The 13730-nt window shown below is 37.8% G+C and overlaps 1 protein-coding gene across 2 annotated transcripts in view; it reads left to right on the top strand.

Moving 5' to 3' along the window:
• Positions 1-13730, top strand: part of LOC101163681 (long-chain-fatty-acid--CoA ligase 6) — a 35488-nt gene that overhangs the window by 6477 nt on the left and 15281 nt on the right. For both annotated transcript variants that reach the window (XM_004076100.4, XM_020708665.2), the window contains exons 2-9: positions 5698-5918; positions 7633-7747; positions 8842-8906; positions 9437-9538; positions 9672-9771; positions 10360-10538; positions 12563-12595; positions 12994-13045. In XM_004076100.4, coding sequence (XP_004076148.1) covers positions 5698-5918; positions 7633-7747; positions 8842-8906; positions 9437-9538; positions 9672-9771; positions 10360-10538; positions 12563-12595; positions 12994-13045 — 867 coding nt within the window. The remainder of the gene's footprint in view (positions 1-5697; positions 5919-7632; positions 7748-8841; positions 8907-9436; positions 9539-9671; positions 9772-10359; positions 10539-12562; positions 12596-12993; positions 13046-13730) is intronic.

Below are 13730 nucleotides of genomic sequence, written 5' to 3'. Positions count from 1 at the left end.
TTTTGCACATTTATCTGTGGTATTCAACTGAATTGAAAGTCTTTGTCAGAGATTAGATCTTTATATTGTCAAAGCGAGTCACATTTTTCACTTTAGATGTTGTATCTATTAAGAGGAAGAGACTTGGTGCAAAATGTCGACTTGGTGCAAACCTAGCGAATCTTGTTCCAGGCCTTTTCCCTCACAGCCCCATTCAGATAAATGAAAGACTTGTTGTGGTATAATTACATTCGGGTACAAACCGCATTATTGACATCTCCTAAATGATCAATTTTCAAATAGTTGGTATCTGAGTCAAAGTTAAAGGGATTAAGGTCTGACCTGGTTTAACTTGTAACACATATTCCGTGGTTGCGCGTTTTGTACGTAGAAACCCGACACCGGTTCTAAAAATGTGTGTGTCTACCCATGAATGTTGGAGTTTCGAACACAGAAACTTATGAGCGTTTGCATAGAACGCGTGTTGCCGGGGCGATGTGAACGTAGCTTCGGGAATTCACTTTCCCATGATTCAGTTCAAATCTTGATTTTTGGGTCACAGTTTTAAAGAATCCTTTATTAATATTGCTAATAAGAAAGTAACAGTAAAGGAAAATCTACCAGTTGGCTCATACTAATCCTGGTGTAATGTAATAAAACAATATTTAATAGATCTAAGACAACACTTATTAGACACTTTCTATGTCAACACACCCAAGAAAATGCAGATGCGATGGTTGGCATGGAGGCACTAAAGGTTAGAACAGCCTCTCGTGTCCTATAATACCCCGTCCCACAAGGGCGTGAATGCTCCAAGAGATCTTGTGGCTTGTTCACCGATCTGGTGTTGTGTATTTCTCCTGAGGTTTTGAGAATGATGCTCTTGGAAATGCAGGTGTGTCTTTGAAACAGAGCTGAATCAATCAAAACAGTCCTCTCAATTTTAAAAAAAAGCATCTCCAAGACTTTGCTTCCAAGTTGAGTCTATCTTTGCTCAACATTACTTAAAAAAAAAGTTTATAATTGTGCTGTTTTGACCTCCAACATTTAAAAAGCTCCAAGTCATTTTTTGCTCTGACTATAGCTCAGCCAGGAATAAGTGAACACTGTTGTGGATCTTTTTCTCCAATCCCTGTCCTCGGAGCTTCTGATTGGCTGGTGTCACTTAAATCAGGTACTCAGCTGTTGCCAGGAAGATCATAGCTAGAGATCAGGTGGGAGATGCAAACTAGGAAATGCCGGATATTGCAGTTCCTCACAAGACCACTGGGGGCAGGTTGCAGGAGGGAGCAAATCTTCATTGACTCCTATGTTAAAGAGTCAGCTTTAACAACACAACTACAGTCTGCTCTTAAAGATCGTTGTGGTGTAAATTGCTTCTTTTTTTATTTCTCATTATGTGTTTTGTTTTGGTTCTATTGAAGTTTCTATAGAGCTCAAATTTTTGGAGATTTGGATCCCTTTAAAAAAAAGGGATCCAAAGGGATCCTTTTTGTGTGGGGCGGGGCAAGCTCCTGTGAACACTCCCACTTCAAGATCATTGATGGATGATGTCAGAGAATATTCATGCAATGTGCATTTGTCTGAGACTTAAACTTTTGTTTGAAATAACACAGTATTTTGGTACTAAAAACTTCAGAACTGAAGACCTTTGTTACATCTGCAGTTTTTCTGGTCTTTTCTATTAGAAAAACATTTTTGTCTTAGTAAAAAAAAAAAAAAACAAGGATTAGGTAGCAGTGATCACTCCTGCTGCTGTTTCAGGGCAGTAACCTGTACATCTCAAATATCTTGTTCAGTTCTACAGACTTTGTTCAAGGGCAGAGAATGACAGCTCGTAATGATAAAATCAGAAAACTTGGACTTGTGGTTTTTCTTTCACAGAAGCTTATATTATTATATTAATAATTAATTTTTTCTCAGAAAGCTTGTCATTCCCACAATGACTGAAATGCCTTTTTAGCTCCTAAAATAGTTTCTTCTACAGATTTCCCTTCATATCACTTTTTAACATGTGGAAGTTCTGCTGCAATCTCTAACCTCCAACCTAAGGATGTTATACGTTGTAAAAATCATATTGATTTATCGCCTGGAATTCCTCTGATTCATTTTTTTTAACTAAAGTTTAATTAAGTGTTTTAATTCAAAGGATTTCAAAAGTGATGACAAAGCCGCTCTGAACACTAGTGTTAGTCGTAATTACTGCAACTGTGTCACACCCTGTTTCATCTAATCCTTTATTTTCTCCGGATTGAGATGGATTGTGAGTGCGTTTGTGTGTACTTGTGGAATGGGATGTTTAATAAGTCAGCTGTGCACGCCTTCATTCCAGCTCCGTGCACAGCGGTGTCAGTGGGTTATGCAGTCTGTCTATATTTAGAGCTGGTCAAGAGCTTTTGTTTTCTATTACAAACCAGCACAAACCGGCTTCCTGCAACCAGAACACTTCACAACACGACAAAAACGTGGCACCATTATAGTCAACACTTGGAAATGTCTCCACATTGTGCATAAACCTATTTAAAAAAAAAGCGAATTTGATGGCTAGAAGTGAGGATTCTTTATTATTTCAGATGCATTGCGTGACCTGCAAGAACAGAACATTAAAAAGTGTCAATCATTAGCTTTTATTTTGTTTTTGCTTTTTAAAAATGGCAAAAATATTTTACACAGCTCTTCAGATTTATATATAAACTACAATTTTATTAGCTACACATTCTGAGAAAGATGTTACTTTAAGGTTATGCTGAAATAATGTTAGATATGTTCCAAATATAACATAAACACATTTTTCAATATGTCACTTTTATATTATTTTATTCACTATTACAGTTACCTTAAAGATAAAGCGCATTGATAAATGATCTTTTTCTTGTGTTTCTATCTTGAATATCTGAATCTGCTGGATTCTTTGTTATAACTTAATGCCATTACGACTCTTTCAGTACCAACGCTTGTTCCAGCAAAAAATTCTCCCTCAATTACAGTTTCATGTTTTAGTTCCTTGCACTAGTGAAGCTCTTAATTCCCCATTGCTGTTTCTGGAACTGCATAGATGTAAAAAAAAATAAAACAAAAAGCCTAAATAAAAAAAGAGGAAACATCTGAGCACCAGCACAGCTGAAAGTAGCATGGGGATCCTGCGGTTTAAAGATGCAGTCCTGTTTTCAGACTCATCACCGGGATCTTGTGGGTTTTCGGTCACGGTCGATGGTTTCTATCTCAACAGAAACTTGCCTGTGAGCGGATTCAGGTGAGTGTTTGGGAAAGTGGTGTGTGGGACTTCACCAAAGGGCTCCTGAAGGTAACATGCAGCCAAACTGTAAGCGGTGCAGCTGATGGGCTGTAGCTGTGGAGCGCTGTCGTTGTGGTGTCACGTGTCAGAGCCGCCTTACACATAACAGATCAGGTGATGAGGGGAAGTGAAGTCAGTCTGGATCAGTTTGATTCAAGAAATGCAAACATCATGACACACACAGGGTTTTGAGCACAGCTTTGTAATGTGGAGTTTAGAGCTGAATTCATTAACTGGTTATGCTGCATTGGATGGTGATTAGTTGGAAAAAGGTGTGCCTTCAAGACAAATTGGAATGCTTTTATTTATCGGCTGTTAGATTGCAGTCTGAGTCATGTTTTCTGGAATGTGTAAAAAGCACAAACACTTTGTAAAGACCTGGAGCGTAAATAGAAATCCAAATTACGTTTCAAACATTAAAACTGGTCACTAAATGGCATATATGGCCAAAGACAAGAGGATTTTATGATAGTTTTTTTATTTTGCTAACTTACTTAAATTTTCCAAGATGAATCTTGGATTTTATTTTAAAGACCCACTCTGAAAATAGTGTTTTTTTTTTAATTTTTTTGACGTCTTGTTTTTTGATGGAGGACATATCTATAGAAATGTCATCTTAAAATTGCATTTCCAAGTATCTCTCTAGTCAAATCGTATAGTAAATCAGGAGCAGACAAAAAAATGCAGTTGTTTTTGTGATGGATGATCTACAGTCGGCAGGCCACTAGCCCCCTGCTCCGCTCCATTTTGATGCATCCACTTACAAACTACTAGATCCAAGCTGGCATCTGGCTCAAACTGCCCACCCAGTGTGTTTTGTACATCACAAGCTCTTTTTCAAACTGCATTTTGGTTTGTCTCCTGCAGATTCACAACCTTCTAAATAAAAAAAATACCATGAAATGCAATTTCATGTTTAATTTTCCTAATAAATGACCTCTATCATCAGAATAAATGCCACAAGAACATGTAAAAGAAACGCCAAAAACATTTTCACAGGAGTGGGTCTTGAAGTTTGGGTCCGTAAACGTTTTTGCAACTCATAGATCTGACTGATGAGTGATGCAGTGAAAAAAGAATAGAAAGTAGCGTTTCTCCTAAAATAAAATGTGCATGTTTGCCTTCTCATTGCCTCAGATATTTATAAAGGTCTGTCTGTAGTGCGGCGTGAGAGAGGAAGTGATTCGGATTGGCCGTGAGCAGTTGCAGTGTTTCAGCGACGAGCACGTGGTGCAGTCTGACTCATTTCCCATGGGAGGGTAGGAAGTCCTCCATCAAACTTCCTCTCTGCTCAAACATACGTTTGCTGTGTCTATGAGCGTGTGTTTTGTCTACTCTGCAGTATCTCTGGTTCTCACTGCTGCCATATCTGCAACCTCGCTCAGATTGTGCAGCTAGAGCAGGAATGGGGTGGGGGATCTTTAACTCGTTTTGTGACATAAATTAGGTCTAAGGAGATGTGAGGTCAAAATCTACAGTGCTAAAGTGCAACTTTTACACAACGGTGTCATAAAAAGATGGATAAGTCTTTGAAGGAAGCTTGTGCAACTTTGCATGTGCCAATGGTTTAATAGCCTTTATCTGCTGTATAAAGACGCTCTCACATCTGACCGCTTCCTGAGTTTACCAGTGGCATGTTTTCTGCAGAGCGACTTCTCTGCAGCTGCTTTGATGCATCATCACACCATTAATAAAGCTGAAGACGTTCTCACAAACTTGGTTCAGTGACTTTTTTTTTTACAATCACAAACCAAATCCTGGCTTAAAATGTAAAATAAAATGTCTTGTTTAAGATTATTTCAACTTTTAAAAAACTTGAATTGGTGGATTAAAGGCAGATTAAGATAGGAAAGATGTTTTTCAGAAATTGTGGTCAAGTTCTTATGTTTTCACATCAGTAATTTTATGCCTTTGTCTGCAGTCTGCTGTCAGCTGCCAGACTGTGGTTTGTCTGCCTCAATCCTGCCACTTCTTGCTTCGTTTTTCTTCTTCTCCTAAAGCTCATTAAGGCTAAACAAGAACATCCTCTGTGGAAAGCGTATGTGGGTGGGTCTCATGCAAAATGTTTAAAAAAAAAACATAGATCATCAAAAAGGAAATTGTCTACTACCTGAATACGATTTGCATTTGAGGTTGAATATTGCCAGGTTGCAGAGAATTTGTGTATTTCGACTTTAAGTATGAAATTAATGGTTGGCTTTGTATTGTCATTACATAACCACATTTGGGTTTTTTTGGTAGAAGACATAAACTAGCCATAATTTCTTACCAAAAAAGTTATTTTGAGTCTAAATTTAGCCAAAAAATGTCAATGTTTTGATTTCCTTTTGAACTCATACATCCTGTTGCAATCGGGTGTTGATCTGTTTGCCCTTTTGGAAAAGTTCTGCACTGTCATTGAGTGACCGTTGTCTGTCCTGCAGAGCTGAGTTCCACCCTGATGGAAAAGATGCAGGCCCAGGACATCATGAGTGGCCTGAGGATACCCGAGATGGAGGAGCTGGGACACTTCTTCCGCTCCCTGCCCACCTCCACACTCGTTGGCATCGGGGCTTTAACCGCCGTGTTGACATACTGGCTCGCCACCAGACCACGCCCCATCAAGCCTCCCTGCAGCCTGCTGCACCAGTCTGAGGAAGTGCCGGTATGACCGCCTTTCAGTTTGGTTGTGTCAATAAACACTCCATCTTTATGTAGACACAGAGCAAGTAAAAGTTTGCCCTTATTTTATGTCTTTGCACAAGTCCAAGTGGATGTTTTGTAAGGCTAAATGTGTTCTAATCAAGCTAAAGTGCATGTGTTTATATTTGTTACTGACCCACTAAGATGAAAATTGTGTTTTTAACTAGATCCTGCTGCATTTTTCTGATGATGGAGGACATATATTAAGAAAATTAGGCCCAAAGTTTCTTTATTCAAATCATAGTGAATCGGTAGCAGAAGAAAATATGCAGTAGGGAAAAGTGTGATGTATAGAATACCCTGGGCAGGTCACAACGTCACTCTCTGCTTGTAGATGACTAGGTCCATGTGCGTCTTCGTTTTCCTCTTCTGAGCTGGATTCTGGCTCAAAATGCTGAGTAGGTCCAATATTGCTCGCCCATTTTCTGTCTTTGCTCTTTTGTTTGCAATCTTAGGTTAGGGCCGTGTGGGGCTGTACGGTAGAAGGAGAGCACTAAACAGATTGCTCCGTTATGGGTGAAGGGAAGTGGGATCGGGGTTGCTCCGCGCCAACAGTTCTGCCCACAACTTAGAGGCAAAATTTTTTAATGACCTCCTGCCGCTTTGCAGAAACTGTCCTAGAAAGTAGCATTTTTATTTATTTATTTTTTTAACAAACAAAAAAATAAAACAGCACAATCATAATTATAAGACTAATGGGAATGCTTTTAAAACGGATCAAAATCATGATCAGAGTGGGACTTTAAAACCCCAAGAATGAACAATTTGGTTTGTGGGATTTATGTATTAATCAGGCGTTAAAACTGACTCTTTTTAGAAAACAAAAATACCTTGAATTCTGTCAGCTTGAGTGAAATACTCTACATTCCACTCTTTTTTCTTTTTAAACCGAGGCATCACTGAATTTCTCTCAATTTCTTTTATTTTCACAGCAATGTGTGACACATGCCTCCTCTCAATCGCCCCCCACCCAACAACGCCAACAGCCCTTCCTTCTTTCACATCCATGTCACACACTTACAAGTCTGTCTGTCTGCGTGATTCAACAACATGACAGTCTCACAATTTCAGGGTTGACTTAACCTGGACCGGATGCAACACTTGGTTATTGTAGTCGGGATGTAAAAGGGCGACTAAAGTTTGATCTGTGGTTAGCAAAAGGTTAGCAATACCAGTGTGTTCATTTCTGTGATTCGTTCTTTAAAAAAAAAACTAAAAATATATTTGTGTTCATCCAAAAAAAAGTTTATTACATTAACTCTATTTCTGCAATAGAGGATTTTCTTTAGCACATAACAGAAGGTAAAATGTGAACATGCTTTCATCACTGAAAACCCCAACATATTAAAGTTCAACATAGTTTTGCGTGACAGATTAATACTTTAATATTCACAAGGTAAAATCAATTCTTAAAGCCATTTAGTGGATTAGTTTGTGCAACAAAATATGAACATTTATGATCAAGTTTATTTTGATACCTAAATATTTATTTATTGATCTCCCAAATGTAATGTGCTTATTTTGAGAAAATCTTAGAAATAAAAAAATTAATCCCCTTTCTGTGCTCTGTGAGTGAAAGCCTGTGAGTTTATTCTGTGCTGGTTCTTCATCATTAAGTCCTGACAGATTCAAAGAGCTGCGTTAATATTGTGCCTCCCTAATTCTTTTTTTGTCAGCATGAAGATGGAGGTCGCAGATCTATGATGGGGGATCCCTCCAAACTGCTGTCTCATTACCATGACGATGCCAGGACTATGTACGAGGTCTTTCAGAGAGGACTCCACATATCAGGTGAGCAGAATCTGAAGAGTCTCTGAAACCTGAAACGTCTTTGCTTTTTCTTTTCACTGATGCATTGCTTTATTTATTTTTTTACCTTAAATTGATTTTTCGTGTCTACTTTTAAACCAAGTAGCCAATAAAACCAATAAAATAAACCTTTATTCCTCCTAAAGTGTGAACGTTTTCCACTGTAAAGTAGTGGGAAAAAAGCAAAAAAAACAAAAAAAAAACGTATGCAACCAGAAAATGAAATGTTAAGTATTTATGCAACTCCATTATGAAATAAACATATTAAAATTTAAATTGAATTTAAAATTCTATGACTAAAGCCCATCAATTAACATGTTTCTGTATTCTAGACATCAACTAAACTCCTCAAATATTTTGCAATTGTCATAGAACTTAAAAAACTTTGTTTACGCTGTTATTATGTAAATCTTTCGCTAGATGCGTACCCAAATTTGTGGCTTTCCACGACATTACCACATATGTCCACATGTGTCTAATGGACTTTTCACACATGTACCACCGATGTAAGACTTTTATCCGGCGCACACATCGCGTTACAATTACCTAACCGATGCAGGAACTTTTGTGCCAGATTTGGCTTTTGAAAGCATGTTCTTTGTGTGGTTTATTCATACTTCTTCTGCGCTTTTAACATGGTTTCATTCATGATACATCTGTGAAAATTTCACGTCCAGACCACAACTTTTCTGACTTTTTCACGTATGACCAATTATGATCCATGTAATCTGCTCAGAATGTACGTAGCGGCTGTTTGACATAACCATCCTATGGCAGATCTTATTAAATACAGTGGCTTTTGTTATTTTGAGATCTAAATATTTGTTTAAAATATTGTAGTGGTAGTGAATTCAAATGTAGATGGAATCTTTTTATTTTCTTTTTTTATTTTACCTTTATTTTACCAGGAAGTCTCATTGAGATCAAATCTCTCTTTCAAGGGATACCTGAATGTCTGTTTTGTTGAGTCGTTATTCTGATCTGTTTGAAGCCTCGCAGTTTTTAGACTTCAAACCCTAATAATATTAATTCGTAAGTATTAAAACTTCATTTTGTTCATTCTTTCTATTCCACAGGTGATGGACCCTGCTTAGGCTCCCGACAACCCAACCAGCCCTACAAATGGATATCCTACAAAGAGGTTAGAGCCACCCAGGAGCTGCTGTTTATCGGGTTCTGTTGGTGGTCACTTTTACTTCGTAAATAAAAATACACAATATAAAATTTCTATTTTTTGGAAAATACACTGGATGGTACTTAAAAGTAGACACACTCGAGGAATAAGTGAGCTTTATTTAAAGAAAAGGGTGCGTCTGTGAGGAGACGGCGGACTTTCCTTGACAGATTCCAAAGACAGACGGGCAAATCCAGGCCTGTTGGTTTTCACATGAAGGCAGTAATGCAGTAATGGAGCCATTGCGGATGGATGGAAAATAAAATGCAATGCTTCCGCTGAAAAGTGGAAACTGTGTTGCAGCAACTCTGACTCACTGCCTTGAGGTCTTTCCCAATGGTGGCCAAAGCTGCCGTATTGGCCATGCTTGTAATAGTGGATTTCTCTGTGAATTTCTGCAGAAAGGAAAATCTTCTTTAAAAATAGAATGGAAGTTTTTTAAATGTATTTTTATTCTTCAAAGCTGATTGTAAATGTTTTTTTTTTTTACCTTTCAGGTGATGGCTCGTGCTGAGCACCTGGGTTCAGGCCTTTTGCACCAAGGCTGCCTGCCCAATCCCAATCAATTCATTGGAGTCTTTGCTCAGAACAGACCTGAGGTGACCGCCGCTCTTTTCCTCTTCTGTCCTCATTTCATTTAGCCGACTCTTCTCTCATGAGTGGGTAAAGCTGTGAATTTCCACACTGGACTCCAGGATTTGAGTTGGATCTCTTCTCTGTTTTTTTTTCCAGTGGATCATCTCAGAGCTGGCGTGCTACACTTACTCAATGGTAGTGGTGCCTCTGTATGACACACTTGGCGCAGACGCCATAAGGTTCATCATCAACACCGGTAAGAGCACAAATACAGAGAAAACTCTCATTCCAGTGCTCATTCGTACAAAACTCCATACCACTCAGAAAATAAAGTTCCTTTTGAGCTCATTCGATTTCGACTTTTCATCAAAGATCAAACAGTAAAGTGTGTGGAACCCAAATCCAATTTGGTTTGAGAGTATTTTCTCCAGCAGACATAGCACTAGTGCTGAATTGTGAAGCAGCCACTTCTAACTGCTGGTGACTAATTCAAGCATTTGGAGCTCCCCTCACTGGTCACTGAAACAAAAACCAGTGACATCCTGGATTTAAGTGTCATTAAGTGTAAAAAGAAAGTATTTAATTAAAGTATTTGCGAGCTTAAGCCTTCTAAATGTATTAAAAAAGCAATGAACGAATTACAAAATGATGGATTAGTCAGCACTACCATCCAGCATGTTTGTAAAATCAAGGATTAAAAATGTTACACAGACAAAACCTCTGAGACCAAAAAAGCATCGAAACTAAACCCTAACTCCTTGTGTTTTGTCCCTTTTTTCTATTCCTTATTTTGACGTTATTCACACAAGGAACTGTGCGCACTTGTGTGCTTGTTTCATTTCAGCCGACATCTCCACAGTCATCTGTGACAAAATCGAGAAAGCTCAGGTGCTTCTGGACAACGTGGAGCGGAAAGAGACCCCAGGTCTGCGACGAATCATCCTGATGGACGCGTTTGATCCCGCCCAGGTGGAAAAAAGCAAGAACTGCGGCGTCCATGTACAGGCCATGCAGGAAGTGGAGGTACTGCATGGAAAACGGTCAAAGCAGCCACGTTTGAAATAGAGATGTTTCAGTAATTGCACTTAAAAATGGGCTTTTCACAGACTAAACACTGTTTCTTATCTGCTAAACTATAGAACAATAACAAAAAGTATAATGACACTTATTTTTTTAAGACCCACTCCGATCATCTTTTGATCTGTTTTGAAAGCCCTTCCATTGGTCTTTTAATTATATATTTTTTTCTAAATCCAAATAAACCTTTGTCGTTTTTTTGCAGAGCAACAGAAGTTCTTTTGAAATTTGACTTGTGCAACGCAACCCCCTTCCCCTCTCCGCTCCTGAGAGCTCTTTGTTTACATGCTCTCTCACTAGCTTACAGCCCCTCACACTCTAGCCGCACAGTTTTGAGCTAAATACCTGCTTGGATGAGGAAAACAAGGACGCACGGAGATCTAATTGTTTACAAGTGGATGCATCAGAATGGAGCGGAGACGGGAGCTTGAGGCCTGCCCAGAGTATTTTCTACGTCACAAATAAGCTCGTTTTTTCTATTTATTTTTTGTCTGCTTCTGATTCACCACAATTTGAATTAAAAAAAAGTCAAAAATGCATAATTAAGCTTAATTTTCTTTGTATATGTCCTCCATCATCAGAAAAATGCCACAGGAACACGTTAAAAACACAATCCTCATGGGAGTGGGTCTTTAAGAAAGTCTTTTTTTTCCAAAAAGGAGATTTGATAATAGTCAAAATGGTGTCAATCTTTAACTCTAGTGGCAGCATATTCATGATCTCGTCCAATTTGCCCTATTTATGAATTGGATGGTCTTATTTTTAATGAATCTGATTAGTGATGTTTCTAAATCATTACCTTACCTGTTAATAATTAAAGTGTTCTTAAATTAAAGAACTCAATGCGTACTTCAGATTAAAAAAATAAGATGCAAAAACAGAGAAAGGTCATTGACTCAACTTAAAACTAAAGTGACTCATCTTTAATTTGTTGCAGCTTTATAGGAAGATAAGGCCTTCTTGCTATGACTGGACCACCATTAATATCAGGAGCAGTAACAGCTTTTCTTTTCTTTATCTCTGGACTGAATCTTAATGACAATGCACAGACAGTTTAGGTACATACCAGGTGAGGTTTTTTGTTGTTGAGTTTATCTGATCATTTGCGGCATGAAGAGCTGACAGACGCTGCTCTTCAACAAAGTCAAACAAAGGCAAGGCAAGTTTATTTGTGTAGCATGTTTCATGTACAAAGACAACTCACAGTAATAAATAAATATATTAAAGGAGTGATCAGTGAAATAAATATTTAAAGAAAGATTAAAAGACCTGAATTTAAAGACAGCTTACAGTTATGGTGTGGATGTAAACTTTTGAATAAAAAACTAATAAAATGTAGCTGAGAAATAAAGTCGAGCTGGTTAAATATCAGTTAATCACAAATGAAACTCCTCCAGGATATTATGGCTTTTGTCCAAGTGGTAAAACAGTCACCTCATTTGGGAAACAAGGAGAATTATGGTGTTGTAAAAAGGGGTGGGATCATAAAAGATTTTTCTTCCTCCCACTCCTTTTCAAGCACATGGTTTTGTTTTATCTGTCTATTTTTGAATATTTGTGTTTATTTACATTTTGTGTTTGAAACAAAAATGTAAAAACTGGAGACAAGAGAATCTAAAAAATATTGCAGATTTGATTGAACTTCCTGGAAGAGTCCATATTGTTCCTTTAGTGGTCTTTTAAATCACGTCATTTAAGATTTAAAAATGTGAACCTCTCTTTTCATATATTTTGAGTTTTGCCTGAACTTTAAAACTGTCAGTAAGTGTGGATTGACAGCCGTTCAGCCTTTATCTGAAGTGACGGTAACCTCCGTATCAGGACTCGTTTTTATCAGCTCATATTTTTATCCTAAAGAAAACTTTCTGACAAAAACCTAAATGTCTGGAAATCATACCAGAAAAAATTCTGATCTCATTGCTTCAATTGTATACTCATTTGCAATTCTTTCTTTTTTCTTTCTTTTGCAGGCTCTGGGAAGAGAGCACCACAGAAAACCAATAGTAAGTATCATAAAGGTTTGTGACTTTACCATTGCAGGCAGATTTAGAACTACCTTGACTATTGAGCAATTTACAACAGGTCACTGCTTGGCCCGTAAAATTAATCTTTACCAGCAACACCTATTTAACGTCATAATGTTTTATGAAATTTACAAGACCTGACCTGAGAACTGCTCCGAAATATTTCTGTTATTGTTGAGAATTCTCTGATCAGCTTGGAAAGTGGTTGTGATTTTTAATTTGGTATAAATCCCGAATCTTCATTTTGGTCCCAAATGAAGACTTTGGGTATTAAAAAGTGGGAAAAAAACATCAAGTCTGGTTAGAGATTTTTCTATCTTGATGAGTGAAAACCTAAAATGTAAATAAAATGTGACTGATGCCACTTTTGCCCACAGCCGCCAGCACCTGACGACCTGTCAATTGTCTGTTTCACCAGCGGAACTACAGGTTTGTTCCACTAAAAATTCCTAGCACACAAATAATAAAACTAAATGCAAAGATTTTTGTTTCCATTTTAATTTAAACAGTTTTAAACTCCTTCTCGCCATATTTCGCTAATTTGCAATTTACCATTAAATGCAGGACTCCACTTAATTTAGCGTCACCTTGTTGAACTGAAAAAACATTGAAGAGCATTTTTAAATATAATTGCAAACAAATTCAGCCATGAAGGTAAAACTTATTGCCTACGATATAATCAAAAGAATTAAATAGGAGACAAAGGAAGCACTGATTAAAATAGCAGGCTATATTTCAGATGTAAATTAAAGAAGCAAACGCTTTTCTCCCTCAAACAAAAGCAGCATCTAAACATATTAGGCCTAAAACCACAGATGTTTATCACTGGACAGAGCGGGAGACCTTACCTCAGTCGCCATTTTTTCCGTGATACGGGCGCTGCAATTTGGAGCCAGTCGACAGTGATTGGTCCAACTTGATCTGAGTTACGTTTCTAGGGGGACTAGTGCCGCCAATCTGGAATAAGATTGTTGGAAGTTCACACCCCTTCCACTGAAAGCGGCTCGGGAGAATCTGTCAACCAAATGTACCACATGCTTTTACTGAGGCATCTGATTGGTCAGTTTTTAACTTGAATAACTTGTGATAAAGAAATAATATATTGGAAAAAAAT

This window comes from Oryzias latipes, chromosome 14, assembly GCF_002234675.1.
Source record: "Oryzias latipes chromosome 14, ASM223467v1".
Classification (NCBI taxonomy): Eukaryota; Metazoa; Chordata; class Actinopteri; order Beloniformes; family Adrianichthyidae; genus Oryzias; species Oryzias latipes.
This window is presented reverse-complemented; position numbering and strand designations above follow the sequence as displayed.